The 25,272-nt window shown below is 50.4% G+C and overlaps 9 protein-coding genes across 9 annotated transcripts; 4 read left to right on the forward strand and 5 right to left on the reverse strand.

The window, feature by feature from the left end:
• The first annotated feature begins 300 nt into the window (after window positions 1-300).
• On the forward strand, window positions 301-4,152 carry BO83DRAFT_379549 (MET18/MMS19 family protein). Its single transcript, XM_025531531.1, has 6 exons — window positions 301-417; window positions 521-794; window positions 863-960; window positions 1,023-1,162; window positions 1,215-1,403; window positions 1,454-4,152. The coding sequence occupies exons 1-6, from the start codon at window positions 336-338 to the stop codon at window positions 3,854-3,856; spliced, it is 3,186 nt and encodes a 1,061-aa protein (XP_025386596.1). The 5' UTR covers window positions 301-335; the 3' UTR covers window positions 3,857-4,152.
• Window positions 4,153-4,293: 141 nt separating this feature from the next.
• BO83DRAFT_340553 (uncharacterized protein) lies at window positions 4,294-8,221 on the reverse strand (the record flags this gene model as incomplete). The annotated part of the gene is made up of 6 exons (XM_025528587.1): window positions 4,294-7,352; window positions 7,404-7,754; window positions 7,823-7,921; window positions 7,982-8,033; window positions 8,087-8,112; window positions 8,165-8,221. 6 exons carry the CDS (start codon window positions 8,219-8,221, stop codon window positions 4,311-4,313), a joined length of 3,627 nt encoding a protein of 1,208 aa, XP_025386597.1. The 3' UTR covers window positions 4,294-4,310.
• A 1,005-nt stretch (window positions 8,222-9,226) lies between these two features.
• Window positions 9,227-10,793, reverse strand: BO83DRAFT_60750 (uncharacterized protein). Its single transcript, XM_025537475.1, has 2 exons — window positions 10,316-10,793; window positions 9,227-10,243 (listed from the first exon to the last, which is right to left on the reverse strand). The coding sequence occupies exons 1-2, from the start codon at window positions 10,530-10,532 to the stop codon at window positions 9,405-9,407; spliced, it is 1,056 nt and encodes a 351-aa protein (XP_025386598.1). The 5' UTR covers window positions 10,533-10,793; the 3' UTR covers window positions 9,227-9,404.
• A 1,450-nt stretch (window positions 10,794-12,243) lies between these two features.
• On the reverse strand, window positions 12,244-12,957 carry BO83DRAFT_390025 (GPI anchored serine-threonine rich family protein; the record flags this gene model as incomplete). Its single annotated transcript, XM_025532836.1, has 2 exons — window positions 12,244-12,750; window positions 12,811-12,957. The coding sequence occupies 2 exons, from the start codon at window positions 12,955-12,957 to the stop codon at window positions 12,244-12,246; spliced, it is 654 nt and encodes a 217-aa protein (XP_025386599.1).
• A 1,767-nt stretch (window positions 12,958-14,724) lies between these two features.
• Window positions 14,725-15,648, forward strand: BO83DRAFT_438477 (uncharacterized protein; the record flags this gene model as incomplete). Its single annotated transcript, XM_025536090.1, has 1 exon — window positions 14,725-15,648. The coding sequence occupies one exon, from the start codon at window positions 14,725-14,727 to the stop codon at window positions 15,646-15,648; it is 924 nt and encodes a 307-aa protein (XP_025386600.1).
• A 204-nt stretch (window positions 15,649-15,852) lies between these two features.
• Window positions 15,853-17,745, reverse strand: noc4 (ribosome biosynthesis protein NOC4). The gene is made up of 3 exons (XM_025529574.1): window positions 17,305-17,745; window positions 17,045-17,253; window positions 15,853-16,976 (listed from the first exon to the last, which is right to left on the reverse strand). Exons 1-3 carry the CDS (start codon window positions 17,707-17,709, stop codon window positions 15,941-15,943), a joined length of 1,650 nt encoding a protein of 549 aa, XP_025386601.1. The 5' UTR covers window positions 17,710-17,745; the 3' UTR covers window positions 15,853-15,940.
• A 167-nt stretch (window positions 17,746-17,912) lies between these two features.
• On the forward strand, window positions 17,913-18,994 carry atp4 (F1F0 ATP synthase subunit 4). The gene is made up of 4 exons (XM_025531532.1): window positions 17,913-17,976; window positions 18,042-18,496; window positions 18,578-18,800; window positions 18,860-18,994. Exons 1-4 carry the CDS (start codon window positions 17,946-17,948, stop codon window positions 18,883-18,885), a joined length of 735 nt encoding a protein of 244 aa, XP_025386602.1. The 5' UTR covers window positions 17,913-17,945; the 3' UTR covers window positions 18,886-18,994.
• A 950-nt stretch (window positions 18,995-19,944) lies between these two features.
• BO83DRAFT_390029 (tetratricopeptide repeat protein) lies at window positions 19,945-21,760 on the forward strand (the record flags this gene model as incomplete). The annotated part of the gene is made up of 6 exons (XM_025532837.1): window positions 19,945-20,538; window positions 20,592-20,631; window positions 20,693-20,786; window positions 20,897-21,203; window positions 21,382-21,446; window positions 21,730-21,760. 6 exons carry the CDS (start codon window positions 19,945-19,947, stop codon window positions 21,758-21,760), a joined length of 1,131 nt encoding a protein of 376 aa, XP_025386603.1.
• Window positions 21,761-24,380: 2,620 nt separating this feature from the next.
• On the reverse strand, window positions 24,381-25,272 carry BO83DRAFT_60860 (uncharacterized protein). Its single transcript, XM_025537476.1, has one exon. It carries the CDS (start codon window positions 25,142-25,144, stop codon window positions 24,698-24,700), a length of 447 nt encoding a protein of 148 aa, XP_025386604.1. The 5' UTR covers window positions 25,145-25,272; the 3' UTR covers window positions 24,381-24,697.

A 25,272-nucleotide genomic window follows, 5' to 3' on the forward strand; every position in this document is an offset into this window, starting at 1 on the left:
TAGATTAAGTTATGTGATAATTAGATGTATGGTATTGTGGTGGAGGTGATCGGCCTGTCAGCCGGACTGGGGGATGACGCAACGGCCAACAGCTAACTAACTAGTTAGTACTGTTAGTACGGAGTAGGGACTTTTGTAATAGCTGGACAGTAATATGGTCAATGTAGTAGCACGTGATGCCTATCGATAAGGGCAATCAATGGGCGGGCCACAAACGGCGTCATGTTCCGGTCGCGGAGAAGATAGACTGAGGCACTTGACTAGTGACTTTCTTTCCTCCTCCTTCCCCTCCCCCTCCATTTGCCTGCGATTTCCGACGTCTCACCTGTCACAAGATGTCGGCGTTGCAGACGTTCCTGCTGGTCGTGGACCATGATAAGCAGGAGGCCAAGCAGATCGCGGAACGAATTGCTCAAGGTACGTTATGTTTGATGTTCCCATGCACCCCCGCCGCCGCCGCCGCCGCAGCAGTTTGATAGATGACGGACCGGGACTAACTACTATTGCTGGGGACAAAAAGATGTGGAGACCAAGAAGATCACGCTCATTGAAGTCGTGCAGTCGCTAGGAGAGTACATCAATGACGAGGACCCGATTCTGCGCGGCAAGGCCGTTTCCTACCTCACGGCCGTGATCAGGGCGCTTCCCCCGAAGTTCCTGTCGAGACAACAGATTCAGGTTCTGACGACTTTCTTCTGCGAACGGATTGAGGATGGAGGTGCTGTCGCTGGGTTGGAGACCTTGCAGAAGCTGGATCGGTTCAATAAGGCGTTGGCTGAAGAGGTTGCGCGGGCGTGAGTGCATCTGATATTGATAAGGTCATGCGTCGATCGCGGACGGGATGTGTAGCTGACTCGTGCAGTGTCTTCGAGCGCTTCGAGGAGCTACAGTCTCGCTCGCAGTCTCAGAGGTTTCAGGTTTACCAATTGCTGAACGAATTGATGATCAATCATCGTGCCGGTGCGTTTCTACCATCCATACTTCCTTCGGTCTTGATTTGCGGGAATTGACTGATGGTGCAGCCCTCCATGATATGGGTGACGAGTCCCTGGTTGGCATAGTGAACCTGATGACGGGCGAGAAGGACCCGCGCAACCTGATGCTGGTGTTCTCGATCCTCAAGGTGGTAATGGTGGAGTGGGATGTGTCCAACCATGCTGAAGTATGTATTGCATGTGGTGTGGGTGTGGTCTTTTGATAACTGACATGTGAAGGCTCTGTTCGACTCTGTCTACAACTATTTCCCCATTACGTTCAGGCCTCCGCCGAATGATCCCTACGGTATTACTGCTCAGGACTTGAAGGATCGCTTGCAAGACTGTATTTCGGCGAATAGTCTTTTTGCTCCGCACGCTGTCCCTTCTCTGTTGGATAAGCTTGACTCTACGTCGCCCAACGTCAAGGTACGTGTTGACAAGACTGCGGCCCTCATGCGTTCTAACAATTCCTATAGAAAGATGCACTCAACGCACTCATTGCTTGCGTCAAGCTGTACGACCCAAACACCGTGTCCAAGTACTCGATCACCATCTGGGAGACTCTGAAATTCGAGATCCTCAATGCCCAGGAGGAGTTTCTTTCTGAGCTCTCTCTCCAGCTCTTGAGCAGTATTGCGCAGCGCTTGTCGGAGGGCGTCACACAGGTCTCCGATCAGTTGCCTCTTGCACAGTTCTTGCGCCCGATTACCAAGGAGTGCAGCGAGCAATTGCAGGAGCCACAGCAAAAACAGGCGAAACCTGCTCAGCAAATCCTCAGTTCGACTTCCGCAGCGTCCGCAGCCTCGTTCACGCTCATCGTGCAAACCGTCGTCGCACCCCTCTTGACTATCTACCAGGAAGCCGATGGAATCGCCAAGCAGAGAGCTCTGCTAGATACTTTGACCGTTCTCTTCGATTCTGCTATCCAGGTATATGGCGCATGGACATCGCGGGACTCGGAGCCTAGTCTCAGCAACCCCTTGCTCGAATTTAAGGACCAATTCTCGGACATCTTCGGCCAGGCACTCATGGGCGTTATCAAAGAGGAGGTCTCGTTCCGCACCTCCGCCCTGAAGGGATTCTTGCGCTTGTCTACCCTGCGCAACTACTTCCAAGATAACGAAGTCGGACTGTTCGTTCAATACCTTGACGAAATCCTTCTTAAGGAGGAATCAGTTGGCCGTGACGACCTGAAGAAGGAAGCTATCGCTGCACTGACTGAAATTTCGAAGTATAAGCCGCGTCTGATCTTGGACATCACTTTCCCTGCTTTCGTGGCCACGCTTCCTGACTCCGACGATGGGTCTAACCCTGGGTATATCACCACTCTCGAGACTCTCGCACAAATCAGTGTCGAGAGGGATATCTTCGACACTCTTGTCCGTCGTCTGCTCAGCAAGTTGAGCATACTGTTGCAGAAGGAAGACCCAGGGTCCGTGGACTACCCCAGAGCCATCCTCTTGACTATCCTGTATGTCATGAACCAAAGGAAACTCGAGGAGACCCCGAACCTGGACCTCTACTACGACAAGATCGTCGTGAGCCTGTGCCGCAGCGCAGCAACAGCAGCTCTAGGCAAAGCCCCGAACAACATCCTGACCGACGCTACCGTCCTTGATGTCCTCGGAAGACTATGCAACGTCATAATCCGATCCCTTCCCCAGAGCAAGCATGACGAAGTCGTCTCCAACATCTATACCCTCTTCGCTTCGGCGGATGGCTTCCAACAGGTGCCCTTCACGCCCTCCCCAACCGACAGCCACCGCCGCACCATGATCCTCTCGACCTACCTCCTCGCCAGTCTGCCCCGAGACACGAAGAACCTGCCCCCCTGCACACCCCCCGTGATGTCCGATCTCCTCACAGACATCGCAACCCGCTGCACGACCGAGACCGAGACCGCCACCCAGCTGGCCTTCCTCCGCCATCTAGCCCTCTACATCAACAAGCACCTCAACAAGGAAGATCTCGAACTCGCAACCTCCCTCTTCGACACCCTCCTCCCCCCAACCACCCAAGACCCTCAACTCACCACCCCCACCATCAAAACCCTCTTCTGGCTCTCCAAAGCCCTCATCCTACGCCTCTCCCCCAAAACCACCCAAATCCTCACCACCCTCCTGAACCTCCTCTCCTCCTCCTCCGAATCCACCAGCACCACCGCCGCCCGCGGCTTCGCCATCCTCCTCAAAGACGACGAAGTCCTCTCCCCAACCAACCACGCCAACATCCGCCTCCTCTCCAAACAACGCGTCTTCACCACCCTCACCCCACTCATCTCCGCCCGCATCCGCGAAGTCAACGTCGCCGGCAACACAACCATCACCACGGCACCAACATCACCACACATCAAACCCGCCCACCTAACCGCCCTCTCCGGCATCCTCTCCACCATTCCCCCGACCCTCGTCATGCCCGAACTCCCCACCCTCCTCCCCCTCCTCCTCCAAAGTCTAGACCTCCAATCCGCCGACTCCCAGCCCGTCCGCGCCGCCACCCTCGAAACCCTCGCGGTAATCATCCGCGACAACGGCGTCACCGTGATCGAAGAGTGCGGACACGTGCAAAGCCTCGTCACTCGACTTCTCAAGACGGCGGAGCACGCACCAGCTACTGGAGCTGTGAATGGACCCAAACTGCGCGTCGATGCTCTCAAGTGTCTGTTCTTGCTTGCGCAGACGCCGGGTTCCGGTACCGCCGATGCTCCAAAGGTAGCTAAGGCGGGTAAGCTATCGCCGCTTTTGCCGGTGAAGAGTCAGGTGCTTAGGGCGTTGAGGACGGTGTTGGATGATCCGAAGCGCGATGTTAGAAAGGCTGCGGTTGATGCTAGGGGCGCTTGGCTTAGGGGGGTGGATGATGCGGCGGAGCAGGATGATTGATTTGTCTTTTCTTTTTTTCTTTCCCTCTAATTCTTTCTATTTTTCGTTATGCTTTTTTATGTGTTAGAAGGGAGGGTATGTTTGGTTCTTTTATTCGAGTTCTAGTTGCATTCTTGGTACGTGGGACGTGCTGCATGCTGGCCGCTACTGAACATAAAATGTGTTTTGAGGTTTTGTGGTGGCAATAAAGTCAGAGAGTTAGAGGTTGGTGATACTTTGGGAATGTATAGACGATTGGATACTGTGCATAACACTGATGTGGAATTGATGTTCTCGAAGATAGTTGCATGTCGGTAGGCTTCCTCGACCTACGCAGACATCTACGTACCAAAAATCAGAAGTGCTGTAACTACAAAGCAGAACAGAAATTGTAGGAATCACAAAAGAAAACCTGGTCATATTGACTAAATTTCAATTTGATCTCATTGATACTTCCTCCGCACTGCACCCGACCTCACCAAAATTCCCGCTCTAGCCCTTCAAACGTTTCTCTCTGTGGGCAGGCGCTACCTAGGTCTTTAACGCTCTCTATGTCATCAAACTCGAGGCCCTTTGAAACAGGTACAATCTGAAGCGCGCCGGAGTGGACTGATGCCTTGGTTGAGACGCTGGCCCTCTGGTTGAAGTAGCCAACACCATCTGCCTTCTCAACTACCAAGCTAGTGAGACGCAGGAGATCCCCGAGCCCCCCGGTCCCAATAGCCATGGCGACTGGACTAAGTGGCGCACCTGAGGTTATAAGAGATGCATCCCTCCCGAATAAGTCGACGCTACACCAGTCTTCTGCACGCTCACCAACCTCAAGGTCGACATTGCTCTTCAAGAGAGATTCAATAGCTGGACTGACGAGCGAAGCCTCATACCAAAGTCTTCCCCGTTTAATCATCTCTTGAGGTGCCACCGCACGGGCGCGCACGGCTGTTCCTTCAGCGGCACTGGTCCCGACAATCAGATCCTGAGTCTCCAGTACCTGCAGATATAAATCTCCGATGATTTCATTTGAGGGAGCCACATCTGAGCGAATGAACTTATGCCGAGTCCAACGCTTCATGTATACCTTCTCAATGGAGATCGTATTCCCAGCTGGAAGGCGGGTGAAAATGCGCAGAAGTGGTTTGTCTGCGGGTATCCAAAGATGGTCAATCATATGTTGAGCTGCTGATGCAAATTCCGGTCCATGATCGGTTACGCAGTTGACACTGAGATTTGCATCCCAGATTTGCAGTGGGATATGCAAGTTAACGCCCCCAAGCGATGAAACCGGCTTCCTCAAAGTATGACCACCCTGTTCATCAATCACAAGAACAAGAGGTTGACCAGGCTTCGTTCGGCAATGGAACTCATAAGATACATTGTATTCGTCATACTCTTGTTCGAACAGCCGGCGTTTTCCTTGCGCCTTGGACGTCCTCAGGTCAACAAGATGGTCAATGTCCGCACCAGAAGTCGTCAATCTATTTATGAATTTCGTCGTCGGTGCGGCCAGACCCGTCCGTGGCTTGAAGATCTTCTCCCAATCGCTGAAGAGCATCACTTGCTCGCAGCATGGCTTTGGGAGGGATGGTATTAAGATCAGCCCGATTTGCACCTCCAAAGTGATTGCTCCTGGGAATGTTTCAGCTGCCTCTAGAGTGGGCTTCAAGGCCTCATACAATTTCTTGATGTCTTCGTCAATATTCCTGTCCTCCTGGATTTGCTGTTCTTTTTGTTCCTGGCTCACCGGTGTTGCTATTCTCTCCTTGATCGGTCCAGAGCCATGTTGGCTCCCTGAACCATCGACTGATGGCTTCTTGGCGGGCCTTGGAAGTATTCCCCAAGCATCTTCGAGGGTCTTCTGTTTCTTGGCTTTAGCCTCGGCCTTGCTAGTGACCTTGTCTTTGTTACTTGAATTAGGTGCCTTCTGTGTCATAGTACGGCGGAAGGCTCTCGTCGTGACCTCATCATCGAGGTGTTTTGCTGCCCCGTGGGATCTCTCAATTTCCGTGACTTTGTCGTGAGCTAAGTTCCCCTGTGCCTGGCGTAGAGTTGGTGCATCCTTGTAAGCCTGCTCCACGATCAGTGATTCGCCTTCGTTGCTTTCATTATAGACCATGGTCAACGAAGCTAGTCTGTTTGTCTGCTCAAACACCATCTCACTGCTGTGTGAAGTAGCCCTTGCGTTACTGAGTGGAGCCACCATATCACCGCTGAGTGAAGCGTCTCTGGTTCTGCCAGAGGAAGTCGCCCTCTCATAGCAATGAGAGGGGGTTCTGTCGTGGCTTGGGGAAGTTTGTCTGTCATTGCTTAGAGAAGTTGCTTCTTGGATGGATTCCGTGCTGCTAAGCTCTAATGGGTTCCCAGATGCCTCAAAAACTAAACCGGCAAGATCAAGACCATTGCCCCTGCTGTGCCCGACCGCTTGTTCTGAGGCCGGGGTTGGGGAGACTGCAATTCGACTGCAAGACAGACTCGAAGGCACTAAGGCCGGCTGATAGAAGGAAATCGTCGGTTTAATACTAGAACCGTCAGTTGTTACCGGCCCAAGAATATCAACAAGCTCCTTCCGGTTATTAAGCTTCTTCTCCGGCCCCGATCGGGTGTGGGGGTAGGTGCGGTGGTCGCTTTTCATAGCCTTGGGGGCGCTTCTGTTGAGTCCATACTTTGTGGTGTCAAAACCCTGGATAAGACGCGGCTTGTTATCCAGCACTGTTTGATCGATTGTTGGGGCTACCTGAGCCTGTGGCGCTTGCACCTCAGCCATCGGATCTGCTGTAACATGCTGGCCTGCAATGCCACTTTCGGTATTGTAGGTCATCTTCCACTTCTTACGACCCTTAGAGACATCGCCTTCAGCCCCCGCAGCTTGATCCACAGCATTCTTGAGTTTCGGGTCTGCACACCCCCGAGATGATGATGGCTGTATCTCGTCAGAGGTGATGAGTCTGCGCTGTTTGATACCTGGTGGCCTCTTAGTCATTGGAGCAAGAGGTTTCACAGCTGACTGCTCGAGATGAGGCATAATTCTCACATCTGCGTCGGGTATAGGAACAGACTTTTCAGCACCAGTTCCCTCCACAACCCACCGATTCCACTGGTCCACTTGTTTTGCCTTCTCAGGCGTTAAATAAGGATGTGTAGCGATGTCGCTGGAAGCTGTAGCCGGAGCTCTGGCTCTAGCAAGCTCATCAACAGTACTCAAGGCAAGATACTCATCGCCTATTCCAATCCCTTGAAAGACGAAGTCATTCCAGAGACGGGTTCTTCCAGGCTCCTCGGTTATATGAGGTGGATCAGTGATATTTCTGGGCTCTCTGAATGCATGGATCTTCTCGTCGAAGGGTAACGGCACAGTGACGAACATCTGACCGAGTTCCCACGTGAGGCTCATGTCTGGGTCGGTCAGAAGGCGTCGAGGAGCAGTACTGTTCAGACTGCCGTAGCTCTGCATACGAAAACGTATGCGACCGTTATCTGGAGTAACATTCAAATTTGCTACTACTGGATTCAAAATAGAGCTCTGTTACACAAGTAAGAAAATGGCATGTACTCTAGCGAGACGGACACTTACCAGGGGCTTCTCAATCCGAGTGAGTTTCGCCAAAGCATCCTGTACGTCTTCGACGGACTTCCCGATCACTCGAATGCCATGGCCTTCGACAACGCAAGCCTCAGTCCCAGTCAAAGCCGCTATCTGCGAGAGAAATTCACGGAACCTGTTGTCTGAAAAGCAACCCACGCCCCCAGTGGGCGATAGCCAGAGCCTAGTGACAAGAGCTGCGGGGTTAGGTATCAAGTCCTGGTCAGAGCTGTCTGACAGGGCTAGGAGCCCGCCTTCTTCGTCCTTGTCCGAGTCGGAAGCCACGGTGTCTTCGTCGACAGGCAGAGTGGCAGAGACGTCAAGTTGATTGATCCGAGGCATCTAAAGTTTCTGCGCGTTAGCGAGATGTTCTGCTGGGAGTGGGAGAACAAGAAAGCCCCGAGACGTACGTCTAGCAAATCCTTATTCTCCTGACCATCGATGAAGTTTGATACAACCTTTGCAATTTGAGACGTGCCGCCCTCCAGATTACCCTTGACCTCAAGAACCTAGACAAGCGACTTTGTTAGTAGGATGAATCGAGTTCACTGGGTGGAATATTAACACACGTTGTCATGCTTATGGTAATGATATTCACTGTCACACTGGTTTTTGAGTTTCCTACAACAGTCAGCCTCAATCACAGAAAAGTGTGTGTTGGTTAGGCGCTTTACTTGATCTGATTTGTAACCTCCTCAACCTGTTATGGTGTTAATGCGGACCACGATGTAACAACACTGGCTTTTGCTTACCCCAATATCTTCAAACGCCCACATCGACGCCAACGTGAGCCGCTGCATTCCTGACATTATGTGGATTGAAGACGTGAAAGATCGTGCAGATGAACTCTAATATGGGTGTGGTCAAGACAAAAGAACGAGATTGATGGTGATAATCGATGAAAGACGAACCAGTCAAGGCATGAACGAGATTACGAAGAAAAGAGGAAAGACGAAAGGAGGAAGGGGGAAAGAAAACAAGAAGGAAGTGGTGCTTGGGGGGGAAGATGGCGGGGCAAAGGGTGGTCAGTTAATTCTCATGGCAATGAAATACCGGGGAAAGAGCCAGGGTGAATGGCCAGTGATCAATAATAACATGGGGCGAACTATAAGGGAATCAACACAGGCACTTGCACAAACACAGAGCGGGTGGATGCAGCTGGAATTCCCTGCGAGTGGACGCCACTGGAACAGTCACGGTGTGTCATTGAAGTCAACAGAAGTACGGTCTGGGCAAGAGAAGGCAAAGCCCGCGTTCTGTAGACAATGAAAGCAACTGCATCAAGACACAGTGAAGTCCCTGATCCAGAAAGAATACAAATACTCCCAGAAAAGGATGAGATGGTGGGGGAGGTGTGATGTTAGCAGCACAGGAAGAGGCCGTCCCAAGCTTTTCAAAGGAGAGTTCCGTCACATAGGAAGTTTTTGCATTACTATAAGATTGCATTGTTGACATGCAAAGGATAAAAAGTATATTTACACGGATACTGCCGTTCTGGTCATCCGAACACTCTAAACACAGGGTGACACGCAAGGACATGATGGTCTATTCTTCCGGGGTATCGAGCAATCCCAAACTCCAGATCTCTTCCAGAGATACTGTGGAGTGTGAATATGAGAGGAAAGAGAAACATTGAAGGGAAAGAGAAAGAGAAGTAAAGAGAGGTGGACAAGAAGAGGGGAAGGAAAAGCAAAAGAGTGAAAGAAAAGAAAGGAAAAAGAAAAGAGAAAAAAAAGAAATTACAAGAGAATTAAAAAGGGCCCACGGCCGGAAGGTTTCCGTCTTCGCTGACCAGGCGCAGACATGGCCAGTAACCTCCGTGCTGAAGGCATAAAAGCGCCGATAAAAGGGACGAAGATTGAGTGGAATATGCCAGATCAATGTACCCGCCATTGAATCGAAGCTGCGTAGGTGGCCCAAAACGTATTCTGCCCATTAGCAGCTTTCCCAGGTACGTTCCCTTGGATCGTCATTGGAGAGGGGGGGTATCATTTATTCGGCATCCTTGATTTGGTGCTTGACTTGGATGGCCCATTTCATCTGCCCCTGGGTTTCTTGCAGCGCAGCAAGGGCCGCATTGATTTTGGCCTCGCCCTCACGCCCGCTTTCAATCAGGGATCTCAATTCTTCGTCCTGGGTGCGTTTGTAGGCTTCATACTCGGCGAAGAGGGCCTCGAACTTCTGCCTGCTGCTCTCAAGCTCACGATCCTTTTCGGCCATCAGTTCGTCCAGGCGCTCTACATGAGTGTCTTTTTCGTCACTTCGTTTCTTCAAAGCGACAAAATCATCCCGGAGCACCTTGAGCTTTTTCAGATGTTCGGCCCGTTCCCGTTGTCCGGTCTTCGCCAGCACATCATACTGTGTTCGAGAATGATGAGAGATTTCTTGGAGCTCGGCACATTTCCTATGAAAATCGTCTCGAGCTTCATCCATCAATTGAGTTGTCTTCCGAGCCTCTCCCTCAGCATGAGATCTCCGGTCTTTTTCGCCTTGAATTTCCAACCGAAGCTCTTCGATTTTCTTATCCTTCCGTGAAATGGAGTGCAGATTGGTCTCATTCGCTTGTTCGAGATTGCGGAGTCGTTCGGTCATATTCTGGACCTGAATCTTGAACGCATCGTTCATTCGCTGGGTCTCCTCGGCCCTCGAGCGATAGACGCTACAATCGCGGGTCAAACGCGCAACCTCCTCCTGTAGATTGTGTATCACCCGTCCCGACTTTCCCGTCGCTGCGTGGCCGACGGCGGATGACCATTCGGTTGCCGGAACATCACCAGATATGGAATTGTGGATACCGTTCGTGCCGTTCGGTGAGGGGGCAACTACCGTTTCTACACACGTGCACACGAATTAGCTGGGGTCGAGGGCATGGGAAAGGGGGAAGGGGGTGCGGAGAGGCTTACCTATGGATGACTCTTCCGCAGCGGATGCCTTCTGACGCTCCGGGGTACCAATTTCAAAGAGGCCGTTGTACTGATGCATGTTCAATTCCGTTTCCACATGTGGTAAGCTCACACGAGGCGCTCGTTGGGGATCTGACGTAGGTAGCACAAGCATGTCCGAGTCAGCATTTTTTGTTCCTGCCTTAGGGGACTTCTTGACCCGACCGAATCGGGCCATTCCGAGCAAAGCGGATAGGGTTGGAATGTTGGCTGAAAGGCAGAATATCCGCAAAGGGCAATGCGACAATGAAGGGAACGGAGTAGGTATCCAAGCAGCCACCTACTCCCTTGGGAGGGGAGGAAGGAAGACCACGTAGGATGCCACTCCGTAGCCGGAGTTGGGGCCGCAGCAAGGAGCAAGCAAGCAACTTAAATCGACGAAACGAACACCGCCAATGACAATAACTGAATTTGTACAAAAGCAAATCAAGGGGCGAGATACTAGTAGATCTAGTAGTAAAAGGTGCGCCTGCAGACTTTCTGACCCCGGAATTGACAAAACGAGCACGTCGCGGGGAAGATTGGGAACTTAAGTGGCAGATGGATGATAGGGATGCATGGGAAAGGCAGCACAAAATGACGAGAAAGAAGGGGAAGAAAAAGCGCAGCACATACCACGAAGTGGATCAATGCTTGTTTGCAGATCTGCAGCACGAATATTATTATTATTATTGTGATGAGGATTAGAATGGTGCTTATTCATCGCCGAGACATCAGAAAAAAAATCCGAGATTGCGGTGGAAGAAGTTGAACTCGATGGATGCAGAAGCAAAGGCGGCAAGTGCTGAAACAAGTAGACAATGACAGGGCCTGGGTCACTCTCAACGCACCTAATTGTATTATTTTACCCGCTGATCCGCATCGACAGCAGCACGAACCATAAACTCACGCAACTGGGTGAATATCGTAGGGTTCACAGGAGACGAGAGGCTGAGTGATATATATAGTATCAACTAATATGGACAGTGATAAGGGAGGGGCAGTATGGTTTAATCGGTGCAGTCGAGTACTACCGAGAGTTTGAAAGGGAATGACCGGTGGTGACTCTGTCAGTTGGCAGTAGAAATAAATATTTTCTGGGAAGATGAGAGAGATCCCCGCACTTAATAAAGATTGCAGCCGGAACTGCTGGGCAGCAAAAGGGAAAAAGAAGGCACTAATAGGGATCGAGATGTCTGATGATGTGAGGTGTCTGCCTGGCAGCAAAAGAAGAACAATAATAATAATAATTAATGAATAAGATGAATTAAGAATAGTAGCGCCCGACCTGGGACTGCCGCCGCTAACCACGGCCGCTAGAAGCAAAACCTGTCCTTCGGATCCAATCCCCTCTGCTCGCCTCCCCCCCCCCATCGATCTTCCTACTTGAAACAATCCAGCCTCACTGTTTATGACTTGTAGGAACAGTCCGATTGATGATGCAAACAACTTCACCCAACTCCAGACCTGTAGTCAGTTCAACGATTGATTAACTAGTTAGTGGACATTATACATGACATAATAAACTCGTTGTTTGCTATTGGCTACACTAACTAGAAGTTGGCTATCGAAATCCCTTTTTGAAGGGAAACCCCCCATCACTCGTAATTTCCAACCGAAACTATTCTCGCCTTCAGATATCGTCTCACGCCTGACCGTTCAAAAACCCATAATCGTGAAATCTCATTATATACAAAGGAAAAGCTGACCAAAGGAGCGACTCTCACCAAGGAAAAGAAAAGGTAAGGATGGGACGGGTTCGAAACAGAAAAGAACCATATGAATAGAAGTTTTGTCGTGATGATCGAGGCCAACATAACTGGCAGTTCCCGAACCTCAGAACTGAAATAAAATGTCAAATCCCAATGCTCATGCTACCTACTGAGGACTTCGGTCCTCCCACGTCAGATTCAGCAGACGAGATAAAAACCCATAGCCACGATGCCAAGGACCAGATCAAGAGAGACCATCTGGAAAGGTGCGCCACCATTCTGCATTGCCGCCGCCATGGCACTCTTGCTGGAAACATTGGAGTTACTGTCGTGGTTGGCATCCAATGTGAAGTTCGTGGTCGCATTGTTGCCAGGCAAAACACTATTCACTTCATCCCGGGGAGCAGTGTCGGTGGGAGTAGGAGTTGGTGTAGTCTGTGTCTGGGATGCTGTTGTCGTCTCCTGTGTGGAGGTAGTTGAGCTTGCAGCTGAAGTTGCAGCGGTTCTTTCCGAGTCATTGTTCAATGTCACTAGCCCCGAATAGTTTACCTGCCCATCCTGGTCGATCTGAAAGGCATAATCTGAGCCTGGTTCCAGAGAGTTGTCAGGTGTCCAAGTGTAAGAGCCTCCATTTGCATCTTTTGTCAAGACTTGGACAGTGTCGAGGTCTGCGGCTGCTCCTTTACGCAGGGTGATCGTAACAGGCTAGAAATGTCATCAGCAAAGTGCACCAGAAATACTCAAGGAATGAAGAAGGGATCGTACAGCATCAGAGTCACTGTCCCAGGTCAAGGTTGTAGGGGCGCCGGCATCAATAGTAGTCGGCCAATGCGTGAAAGCCAAGACTGCTTGGGCAATCTGGACTTGAGCCAGACATGCCGCAACAGCAACAACGACCTCTGTAAAGCGCATAGTTGCCGTAGTACCAATGTTTGTAGGTTAGGTATCAGAGAACGAGATGCAGTTACTCTCGCAAGCAGCACTGGTTGATGCAAGCCGCTGTCAATAATGATTCCCCTAGTACTGGTTCACTTCTTCCTGCAAAGATCTCCGCAAGATCTCAGTGAGTTGACACACCTTGGGGTTCCCTAGTAAGTACAGTCACGATGTCCTATACTCACCCTTTTCCCTGTAGAGCTACCGTCCAGAACGTCCAGAAATCGGTGTGGCTCGTACAGAACAGAGATCTCCAGAGGTGTGGATGGCATCAGGGCTGGACGATGGACTTTTATTTCCCTCCTTTACCCGTGCTTTGTTTACCTTCCAGTATGCTAGCATACCAGGAGAATGGCGCGACAAACATGCCGGCATCGAGCACTAGCATTCCGGCTACGCTGCCCATGACTGGCACAGGCTCATGTGCAGGAATGTAGCCGAAGTACCGAGTCGAGGCTCTACATTCCCTCCGCGCCTTTCACAAGGGGTGGGATTGTGACAGCTCAACGGCCTATCTTCGCTAGATCTCTCTGGGTTGGCTTGATCATGATCGCGATATGAAGCAGATATCTATACACTGTCTCAGCAGCACCTGCCTTCATCCGCTTCAAGGGCGACAGAACATCTACTTTGAACCGTGTTAGAACTTAGTAAAGAGTCTCGCCACATGTTGAAGTCATCGGAACCTTCAAGTATGTGTCCTTCATTCAAATCGTTTCAATATCTCTAGGCTCATGAATTTAGATTCTTTTTGCAAGAGCAAAGGGCGGTTATGTCACGGCTCTACATACTTGCGCATCCCCAACCTGAGGCCGTAATTCCCCAGAAAGTTGCACCACATCGATTAATCTATTCTGCCATCCACAGAGGAGGAAATTAGCCTCGCGTGGTGGGCGGACTTCAAATCTGCAAGGGGTAGATCCCGAGGAACGCGAAGGACTGTATCGGGTATGGACTGATGGAACATCATCATAACTTCTTCAATCTGTGTCAATCGGGAGTGCAGCATGTGCCGATAGCTCGGTCAGTCTCGGTTTCGCACTCGAATCAATGATCCTACGAAAACCTGATGTACCGAGAGCTTATCAGAGATTCTCTGGAAATGCCCGATCCCGTGGAAAAAAGGACAGAGACGGGTTCCTGAAGTGAACCAGGGTTCAGAGTTTCCAAAAATATCAAAGACCGAACAATCGTCTGGTTTTCCACGAGAATCGCAACGGTGACACTCGATCCTGATTGTTCGGTTACCGAAAGCGGAAACCAGTTGAGCTTCGTCTGTATCCACATCGATAAACTACGACCTAAACGGTCTATGAAGATACACTTCCCGATAAGCGATACGTGAAAAGGCACTATCCGGATGCATCCTGTTCTATTCTCTGCTGAAGTTACAGTTGCTTCCACTTTGAACGCCGAGTGGATATGCTCGTTCCTTCCCTGCGGATAATGGATCCATCCAGCGAACAAGAAAAGCAAGTTAAGACCCCCAGGAGGAAGGACTTTGACTTGACTTGTTCCCTCATTCATTTATGTTCGTTTCTCCGGCTATAAAACTGTAATATTGTTGCCGTCCTATTCCTAGCAAATGACATAGACTGTCCAGTCGCTCGTTAACACCACACTCGTTTCTCGAAAAGTTTCCCTTCTCTCGTTTTCAGTTACTCGAGTCTCTTGAAACTGCAATTTGGAAACCATTTCCTTTCTAACCTGGTATCTTCTTTAATGTTGCACTTTCTGCTTGGAATGTTGCAAGCAACCTTGCCCGTTTCTCTCAAGCGCAGTGCGTCCTCTTCGCTAGTGTGTGAAGCTGAGCCAGCACAGTCGACCACAAGAACAACAGACCCCAGCATCTCGCAACGGTTCTATCGAACAGTAGAATGTGAAAGCCGACATGAGACAGCCGAGTTCCCTGACCAAACGCTAGAACAGTCACCTGCTGTGCCGCACCAAAAGTCGCTCGAGCATACACGAGAAACTGCTCTGCATACGCTAGCGCTTTGCCGCAATGTCATTGCTAGCCTCGAAATAACACGACTCAGCAAATCTCGAACTGGGCTACACTACTGGCTGGGCTTCTGGGACCGAATATATGGCCGACAGTTCTCTCGTTTACTCTCCTCTCGAGTGACCAATACATTAGCAAGGATCGATGCGCTATTTCGCGCAGTCTCCGGAGACCTTCATGAGCTCACACGACGAATGCAACATGCTGTCACCTATGCTTCATCGGAGAAAGAAATTCTGCGTCTGCTTGAGCGAATGGAAGACGAAGTCAGTGTACGCCGCAAGCGGAGACGGAAGAAGGCACAAATTATCATGAACAAACTGCGTGCCAGCATCGAAGCAGTCCCTATTAAAGTTACCGATGAGCTTTTCGATGACTTGAAACGCGGCGTGTTTGCCTTGGATGTGTTTTGTGATTACCACCCTGGGGACCCGGAGGCAGAAGAGCATGAACGGCAGGCATTGCAACCGATGAATATGGTGACAGTATCACCGTATCTACAACCGTGGCACGAATCGGCAGCGGCCGGAGCGGATATGCCTCTATCAGCATACACGGAGATCCACCCGGACTGGACGGAGTATGCGGGGGACTGGATGCATAGGGTGGATTATCGCAGTCGGCAACCTCCTCCAAACAATCCTGCGGCGCACCATAGGTAGATCGAGTCTGAATCTGGGTGCGGAATGAGGATAACGGTCCTGGATAGATTTGATCATCTCCTATAGTGGCCGCTAATGGTCAGGTTGACCCATGACACTATTATTGTTCTTATAGACTAGACCGCAGACTGGTGTGATTCATGCTTTGATGGCAGATAGATAAACTTGAAACTTTTAATAACTTTTCTTTGAACCCATCCGTGTCCCGCCAAATCTAATTATGTACGCTAAAAAATGTCAAGTCTAAGAAAAAGGGCACAGCCGTAGAAATAAACAATATATACCTTGCTCATCAAGCAAAATCCCATAATCCTCGGACATAGCTTCCAGGACCGGAATCCTGGCCACCATCCTCCTCCAACAACCGATCGGTAAAGATCCGCCTGGGTATTTGATACTCCACCACCGGCGTCCTCTTGAACGGCTTGTCCTCGGTGCCCAACTCTCCCTGCAACATGCCCTGGTAAGTGTAATCCAGGAAATCCTCCAAGTTATAGAACTGTTTCGTGAACTGCTCAGAAATGATGTTCGCGATAGCAGCCACATTAGGATGATAATGAGACTGAAGAGTCTCAATTTCCCATAAACTGCTCTCGATGGCGTTTGTGCGGGTCGGATCAGGCTCAGTAGGATCGAAGGGATCGTCCATGCCCTCTGCTTCTATCTGAGCCTTGAGCCCCTCGTCGCGGATGTTGCGGTGCATCATGAAGGCGCAGGTAGGGTGTTCTTTGAGGAGGTTGTACATGAAGGGGACGATGGCCACGATGGCGGTAGGGGGCGCGTTAAGAGAGAGGCGGGAAAGACGCTTGAGGAAGCTTGCGATCAGGGCGGCGGGCAAGTGCGTAGAGGCGAGGAAGGTGTTCATGAGGCGGAAGAAGCGGGAGCGGTGCTTGGAGTGGAGGAGGTCGGCGTCGAGGAGCGAGTAGAGCTTTTGGTAGAATTGGGGGTAGTCGAGGTTCTTTTCTTGGATGAGGTAGAAGAGACCCGAGAGGGCGAGGAGAGAGGTGGCTCCTCCGACGTTGTAGGAGTCTGTTAAGAAGTCCATGAGGAGTTCGGGGCGGTTGAACCATGGCTCGATGTTGTGGACCATGATGCGCAGGAGGGTTTTACGCTGCGATTGGGAGAGGTTGTTGCGCAGGATGGCGAGCCAGGCGTCTTGGGCTCGTTTCTTGTGCGAGTTCACGGAGAGGACCTTTTTGTTCTGCTTGCTGGATTCCGTGTAGAAGCTTTCGAATTCGTGCTCCGGGCTGGGTACGGAATCGCATGCTGAGAGGATGGAGATTAGGACGTCGAGGGTCTCGGATGGTTGTTCGGTGTCTGCGTATTCGCTGTTGTATTGTGTCAGTGGATGTGGATTGGTGTGGATTTTTCTTGGTTCTGTGCAAGTGGAACGTACGCAAGTTGCATGAATGTGTAGTATCGCACGTCTTCGAATTCCTTTGCCTTCTCGATAAATTCGGAGAGCACCGCTTGTCCATTCTGGGCTTCAACAACCGCCTCGAAAACTCCCTTGAACAAACCCGATGTCCATTCCTGAGTGTTGTCGCCAGGGAGGTGGGTAGCACGTTCGTTGATGAGGCAGAGGCACAAAGTCAAGGCGCTGATCTGTTGTGGGTTAGTACCGTATGAATTTGTCCAGTTGGGGTAGATCCGGACCTGAGAAGAGGAGTCGCATTCGCGAATGATAGACAGCAAGAGCTTCTGGTACTCCCGGCAGCGTTCCTTCAACCAAGCTACAATGATTTTCTCATTCTCTGCGGCGCGGCTGGTCTCCGTCAAGTTTCCACCAGCGATCAATCGGCTGAAAACCCGGCAAAGGGCCACGGCAACAGCCATGTTCGGTTTCGACGAGCCATCGACATTGAGCATGGAAATCAGGGTCGCAATGTTGTTGTAGTATTTTCGCGACTCGGAAATTTGGTCTTCCAGCTGCTGGATATCGGCAATCGCATTGGGGCTCTCAGTTTCAGCGACTGCGCGGCGCTTGGAGGAGGGAACGGCGCTCGACTTGACATTTTTCCTCTTCTTAGAGGTGACGGCTGCAGTTGTAGGGGCAGGCATGGTCGATAGAACTGCAGATATCGCGCAAAATCGGGGAGACTTGACCGACAGGCAGCACAGCAGTTCCGACATCAACCATGAATTTTTGGAGATCCCTCGGTTAGCGGTTTTTCCGCCCACTGGCGCTAAGCCCGAGCGGGTTAGAGTCTTCCGCACCGTCCCAACCGCCATCCCGACCTCAGTCTCCTCATTTCCGTTCATCCATCACATCCTGTCAAGGTCTGAACACTGCTACAATGGCTTCGCGTTTGGCTAAGAGCGCCCTTGGTATGCCGAACTAGACTCTTTTCGGCTTGCTTTATCAACTGGCTATGATTGTTAACGCCCCCTAGGTGCTGCCCGGCTCCGGCCGACCCTTCCCACGCGCAACGTCGCTCCCATCACTGCCACCTTGACCGCGTCTCGCTCGGCCTCCAACGTTCCCACCGAGGACCCCAAGAAGAAGGCTCAGTCCATCATCGATGCTCTTCCCGGCAACTCCCTGGTCTCCAAGACCGCCGTCCTCTCTGCCGCTGCCGGTATCTCCATCGCTGCCATCAGCAACGAGCTCTATGTTATGAACGAGGAAACCGTTGCTGCTTTCTGTCTTCTCAGCGTCTTCACTGCCGTTGCCAAGTACGGTGGTCCTGCTTACCGTGAGTGGGCTGAGGGTCAGGTTCAGAAGCACAAGGACATCCTGAACGCTGCCCGTGCCGACCACACCAACGCCGTTAAGCAGCGTATGGAGAACGTTCAGGAGCTCTCCAGCGTTGTTGAGCTCACCAAGCAGCTGTTCGCTGTTTCCAAGGTACATTCAGATCCTTTCCACACTCATCCGATCGAAATATCATCGGGGTTAGCGGATACAGGAAGCTAACGGTACGTACAGGAAACCGCTCAGCTTGAGGCCCAGGCCTACGAGCTTGAGCAGCGCACTGCTCTGGCTGCCGAGGCCAAGCAGGTTCTCGACTCCTGGGTTCGCTACGAGGGCCAGGTTAAGCAGCGCCAGCAGCGTGAGCTTGCCGAGAGCGTCATCGGCAAGATCCAGAAGGAGCTTGAGAACCCCAAGGTTCTCCAGCAGATCCTTCAGCAGAGCGTTGCCGATGTTGAGCGTAAGTGGAACACCATGTGTGCCGCATGATTTTTGATACGATGCTTACAACTATTTTAGGTATCATGTCCTCCAAGGCCCAGTAAATGGACAAGCATGAATGGCCCCGCCGTCAGCCTATGTACAAATTAAAGATCTTTCCTGTTGTCGTTAGACATACCAATACCAAATGTGGTCAGTTTAAAGAGATGTGTAGCCGAATAGCCAGACCCAAATATTTTTGGGCTATATACAGTAGAGCTTTTTAGCTGGATGAGTTATTGGATTCTCCTGTCCTTGTGCCGTGGAGAAATATACTTAGTTCGCACCAAAATGTGGACCTATGAGTACGTAGTTGAACGATTTTGGCATCCAATGTATGCTATTACTACTCGATACTACTAGGCCTGTACTGTATGCCTCTGCTATTTCGGCAGTGAAGCATGTAGTGGCTTCAGGACAACTGTTTTGGGATTATGCAATGTGTTTGATATGATGCATCAACAAGCCAACACTGCGGTGGAGCACCTGGGCTGTGCCCTGCAGGGCTGACGAAAGCCCTTCTGCTGACAACAGTCGTCAATATTATCTTTATTAAGAAGCATGCCTTCTTTCTTCTACTGGGACATGAAACCCCTACGAAGCAACTGCGGTTGTGGTTGTTGTTGGTGGTGGAGAGGGAACAATGAGGGACGCTCTTTCAGTTGCCGGTAATTCATCAATCAGGATTCAGGACATTAACCAGGGGTTTCGTGTGGAGCATCCACAACTACCAGCGCCATCAATTCACAACGCTCGTCCAGCAGCGTCAAACCAATCAGCCAGGCGCAGTTGCTCGAGTCTTTATGTGTGACATGACAAGATGAAGAAATTGCCGCCGCGGAGGCCAAGACACCAGCCAAACCACGGTTTGGCTGTGATTTAAAGGAACGATAAAAATAACCATGACAGGCAATCCATCATGAAACAAAGTTCACAGCCTCGACTCAGCGCCTGTGCCCTGCCACCATCCTTGTATAAGGCCGAAGAGTCTGTTATTTTCCATCAAACCCTGATTTCTTTTCACCAGCTGTCTACTCCGATTCCTTTCTCCATCATCTTCTCCCCATTTTCTTTCCGGTTGTGGCGCTGAGTATCCACCCTCCGCGATAAGCCGCCGCGCAACGATGCCGCTCCGCGAGATACTTCACAAGAAGGACGCCCTCAACAACACGGCCGACAATTATGCGTCCGGTGTCGTTCCCACGACCTCCGGGAGAAATGTGCCTCAGATTACCTTCATTCGAACCGACACAACCTCCCAAGAAGTGATCCGTCCGCCTGTCTTCGACGGAGATGCCGATCACCCCGACGATCAATATCTAGAACCCGTTCCTCCTTCTCCTTCGCATCGCAAATCGTTGAATCCGTTCCGTCGCTCGCGTGCGCCCTCAGAGTCCTCGGGTACGATTTCACCAACGCGCCCGCGCGGAGAAAGACGGCTGACGCACCTGCTGCACTTGGATCGCTCGGGGTCGCGGAATTCCAGCTCGTCATCAGTCAACGTCCCATCCGACCTTCCGCAGATAAATTGTGATAGAGGCGATGAGCAAGAAAGGGAGGCACAATGGGAGAAGAGGGCCACGATGCTAGCACAGCGCAGCCCGCAAGCCGGAGCTTCGTGTCTGTCGCCTACTTCGCCGACAGGCTTCGGATTGGATGGCGCGCCATCGAGGTCGCGGAGTTCTAGTCGGAGCCGCATAAACGATCCAGAAGGGGATGTAAGTGGTCAGATTGCTTTGTTCTCAATGCATTTCATCTAATTGTGGCATAGATCAATGTACAAGAAGCGATTCGACTTCATGAAGCTGGAGGTATGGGCATAACTTGGGGTTTGGCTGTCCGCTTGCTCAGTCACTTACACCTGGTGTACAGAACTCGAACGGTCGACAAAGATGTTTGAGCACCTGGCGGACCCTAACGGTGCCAACAATGCACTCAGTCAAGTGCTCTATGGGCTAGCGCTCCGGTAAGTAGCAACCGTACCTTTGTTGAGCTCCATTTACCCCCGACTCTTATCGTTGTTTGCATATTCGATGTACATTATTGCTACATGGTACTGATTTGGGCTTGATATAGACATGGTTGGGGCTGCTCGCCAGATCCTGATAGAGCCGTCATGTATCTCTCGGCCGCAGCGTCCAACTCGGCATCGATAGAGTCTCAGGCGCTCCAGGCCGGCATCAAGAAGGGCGGATCTGCCAAGGGAGAGCTAGTGTTGGCTATTTTCGAGCTGGGAAACTGCTTCCGTAATGGCTGGGGCGTCAAGAAAGACCCAGTCGCAGCGCGACAATACTTCGAAACGGCAGCCAACCTGGGTGATACCGACGCGATGAACGAGGTTGCTTGGTGCTACCTAGAAGGGTTTGGCGGGAAAAAGGACAAGGTTAGTGCTGTTTGCGTCATGGTTCATACGTGATGATTATCGCAACATGATCTGCCCGTGTCCTGAGGGCCTCGCAGCTCGGGCATCAATGCCTGAAGCCCGCATCACTCTTTGGATCCATCGGTGCTATCTGATCATCTGTATGAGCAGTTGACTGACTCGCAACGCCATGTTTTAGTTCACGGCCGCCAAATACTACCGATTGGCCGAAGAGAAAGGCAACAAATTAGTGGGAAATTCCTGGTACGTTAAATTATCCCTATTTAGCGTCGTATGTTCGTTGTTTGATGCCCATTTCTGGGTCCTCCACGGGGCCAGTGTGATGAGCATTGCCTCAGACCCCAGCGCTCTGCACCCGGCTCTCCTCACTTGCTGGTGTTGTTGCGGGATGCATTGATAGGCGCTCGGAGTTTCCGCTTCCCTGCGCCATGCAAACCAGCGTCACGCTCTCCGCCAACCACAGCCCCATTTCCCCCCATCAGCGGGTTTCTGGAGTTTAGGCTGACATGATCTTGTTCAACGACAGGATATGGAAGGACAAGTACAACCCGCAGTGAACCGCTAGGGCTGTGTACCTGCTGTTACTAGTTACTACGACCTTTCATCCGTACCGTCCCATCAGATGACAATGGCGTTTTGGACCGAGCTGAAGCAAGGCTAGAATGCTTCCACTTTCTTAGCCGGCTTCTTGCAGCCCAGACGTCCTTCTCCTTCCCACTTCGTATCCCAGCTCTGGGACACAGACCTCCTTACCTACTACCCTTTTGCCGATTTAATTTTCTTCCATTCTTCGCTACCATCACCATGAAGGGAACGGCAATGATGATGACCCAAGCATCCAGCCTCATCTTTTTTCCTTACTGACACCCAATCTCAGAGCGTACTTTTGCTTGCTTCCCTTCCCCCGGATGTTCATACTACTTCCTTTCTTGGACTTTTCTTCTAATGTTACATACATGCATACATACCCACTCTGCCTGTACCACACCCACCAAAGCAGAGCAAATAATCGCTATCATTATACCATTACCCACCCCCATTTCCTCTTTTGTCTCCTCTCAGGACCCACAAAGTACCTTGCATTGAGTAACGTGTATGTGCATGGCATAACATCGCTTCGCATCATGTTGTTTGCGTTCGTGGGCTTGCATGGTCCCAGTAACATACATTACTTTAGTCTCACCCGTCACGTTGCATATGTAACTACAAGGTAGACCACTACTAGGGTAGGTGAGTCGGTAGAAAGGTACGTAGTACTATTTACTGCCCGAACAGGATGCATTAATCAACCAATACATTATAGATGCATGATGACCTGAGGTTCTACGTATAGTCCACCCAAATATACCCAATAAATAGATAATAATGAAGATAGTTATGCACACCACCAGATACCATACCCATTCCCATGTTATCATCAATGAACGACTACTAAGTATGCACATAGCAAATCCCACCATTCCAATAAGCACATATTCCCCATGAACATAATGGTAGACAAGTAGACAGAATTCATACTCCGACCTGCGAGGCGGAGTCTATTCCCACAAGAAACTATACCGCAACTGTAGTTGTAGTTCATAGTTGCACTTCGCTTAATCCCAGCGACAGTCCAACCATTTATCCAGAGTCGCCTTTCGATAGACAGTATCTCCAGGTTTCACGCTTGAACTATATATTGGGCTCAAACCCCTCAACCCATGGCGAGTGCAATACTCGTAGGGAGATGAGATTCTTGATCAAGCCATGGGTAATCATGGTCATTGTTCCCGCTGAATTGATGCCTTTTGAATGGCAGGGATCCTCTGTATGGGGTGATTCTCTGTGCGATGCAATGTGGTGTTTTGTGGGTGATTATAGCTGGTTCGATGATTTCGCTCGACTGCTGTCGAGTTGAGGTACGTGTCGAGTGTCGTCCAAGGTGTACCATTTAGTAGCCCTCTCTCTCTCTCTTTGAAGCTTGGCAGATTTCGATTCAAGGAGGAAGATTTGGGATGTCCTCTTTTCAATGAGAAAGAAACAGGTAAGGAGAGTAGGATTGGATGAACAGGACAGCCATGTGCAGAATTGTAGCTGGCCAATTGGCTCCGTGGAATTGTTGAGAAGAGTTAAATGCAGTGTGTTGTGGGAAATGTCTCAATGTGTTCTTGGAAGTTTGTGAGAACGATTCAAGAAAGGAGGTTGGAGATGTTCTCGCTTCCGTGAGATGATTGTTCTTGGGAAAGAGATTGGACGTGACATTATGTGTTGTTTAACGTTATAGCTGGCTGATTGTCTCTGTGCAACTACTGTCAAGGTTAAGATAGAGTGGTTTCGCTTAGCGTCGTACTGATGCTTTCTTGGAAGATTGAAGGGGAAAAAAAAGCAGTTTGACGGTCTTGGGATGTCCTGTGTCCAACGAGCTATCTCTTCCTGGGAGAGAAATCAAATCAACACGAGACCATGTGTTTTATAAAAGTATAGCTGGCCAATTGCTGTTGCTCAGCCGCTGTCGACGTTGATGTGGAGTGTCTTGTACGGGTCATATTTATCTTGTTCTGGAAAGTCTCCAGAGCTGACTGAAGGAACGAGGTAACCTGATGAGTCTAGTGGATATTGTTTCCTCTGTCGGTTGGATCAGGTTGGAACTGTTATTGGAGTCCCATGTTTCTTTCATTGTGTTGGAGTAGCACTGTCGGAAGTGTAGGATGGTATGCGAAGGTTCTCTCCTCATCAGAATAGTCTTCTGTGTGTGTGACGGCACAAGGAAGCAGAGTGCAGGAAGCGTTGAAGTTGGCTCTTCTTTCTGTGGTAGGGTGAGCTCGAAATAATTGTGTCTCTTTCAATGTGTTATTAATAATACTGTGTGGAGTTGTGTATGGTATGCGAAAATGACCTTTCCGTCTGAAGTGGCTTCCGATTCGTGTGATGACACAAGGTAGAAGGATGCTCGAAAATTTGGATGGATAAAGTCTCTGTCGGTTGCGTGAGCTCGAAATAGTCATGTCTCTTTCGTTGTGCCCGAGGATTACTGTTGGAAGTGTAGTATGAAATGGGAAGATGCTCTTTTCACCAGAAGAGTCTTCCCGGTGAGTTTTGGCAAGGTAGGAAGGGGCTTGACTGTTTGGACAGACGACTTTTCTGTCGGTTGGGTAGTTAGTCGAGTCTCCCTCATCGAGGTGCTGAAGTGGTAGAGATATTATCCACAGCACATGGGGCAATGCTGAACTCTGGGTCATAAGTGTCTTCTGCGTTTCTGCATATCGCAAGTGTGAAGAAAGCAAATGCCAAGTAACAGAAAGCACTTTTTATACTGTAAGGGAAGAACCGCGCGTTTTTCGCATCTCTGAGCTTCTTTTTATGTTCGTGCTTTTTTTTTCTCCTTGCTAACTGATAATGAAGTCTTATGTGCGCTCTGACTATTGGCAGCAGCACTTCATCATCTGATATTATCAGGGTGGCTTCTCAAGACCCGGTGTATCCAAGATAGTCTCTCGTTGTACCATGCTTCCGAGTCACTGGAGGAGTTTAGTTCTTCTCTCCAGATGAGGTGAACTTGTCATTGAGCAGTTTCGCGTTGAAGGAAGGTAGAGGGATTTCCTTTGCCGAATCCTCTTATATAGATGGTCCCCATGGCAACATGACAGACAGACAGGCGTATAACCCGTCAGTGACCCGGAGAGTATCAATGCCGTGATCGTACCGTACATGCAATTCTTCATCCACTTCTTCGAAAAGTATATACGGGATCTTCCACATAAGCAAAATATGAGATGGTCGAGAAGGATCCTTGAATATTGTAAGGAGTGCAAGCGATAGCCATCCGTGTCTATCTTAAGTTCCCAAGTATTAACTTCGTCGGAATAGTCTGACACAATGGTATGGCGCGCAATCCTCCATTCTCCTCGACCGGGGGAGTCAAAGTAAATCTTGCTATTATCGCGTCGTTTCAACCCAGTCATGGCCGTCAGATTCTTCCAACCACCAGACAGGCAGTCGAAGCATTTGTTCCAGGTGTCATCAAGACGAGAGTAGCATCACATAGAGCAATGACCCGTACATTGGCTTGAGAGCTTTCCCTCGGTAGGCC

This window comes from Aspergillus eucalypticola (genome assembly GCF_003184535.1).
Source record: "Aspergillus eucalypticola CBS 122712 chromosome Unknown BO83scaffold_17, whole genome shotgun sequence".
In the NCBI taxonomy this organism is placed as follows: domain Eukaryota; kingdom Fungi; phylum Ascomycota; class Eurotiomycetes; order Eurotiales; family Aspergillaceae; genus Aspergillus; species Aspergillus eucalypticola.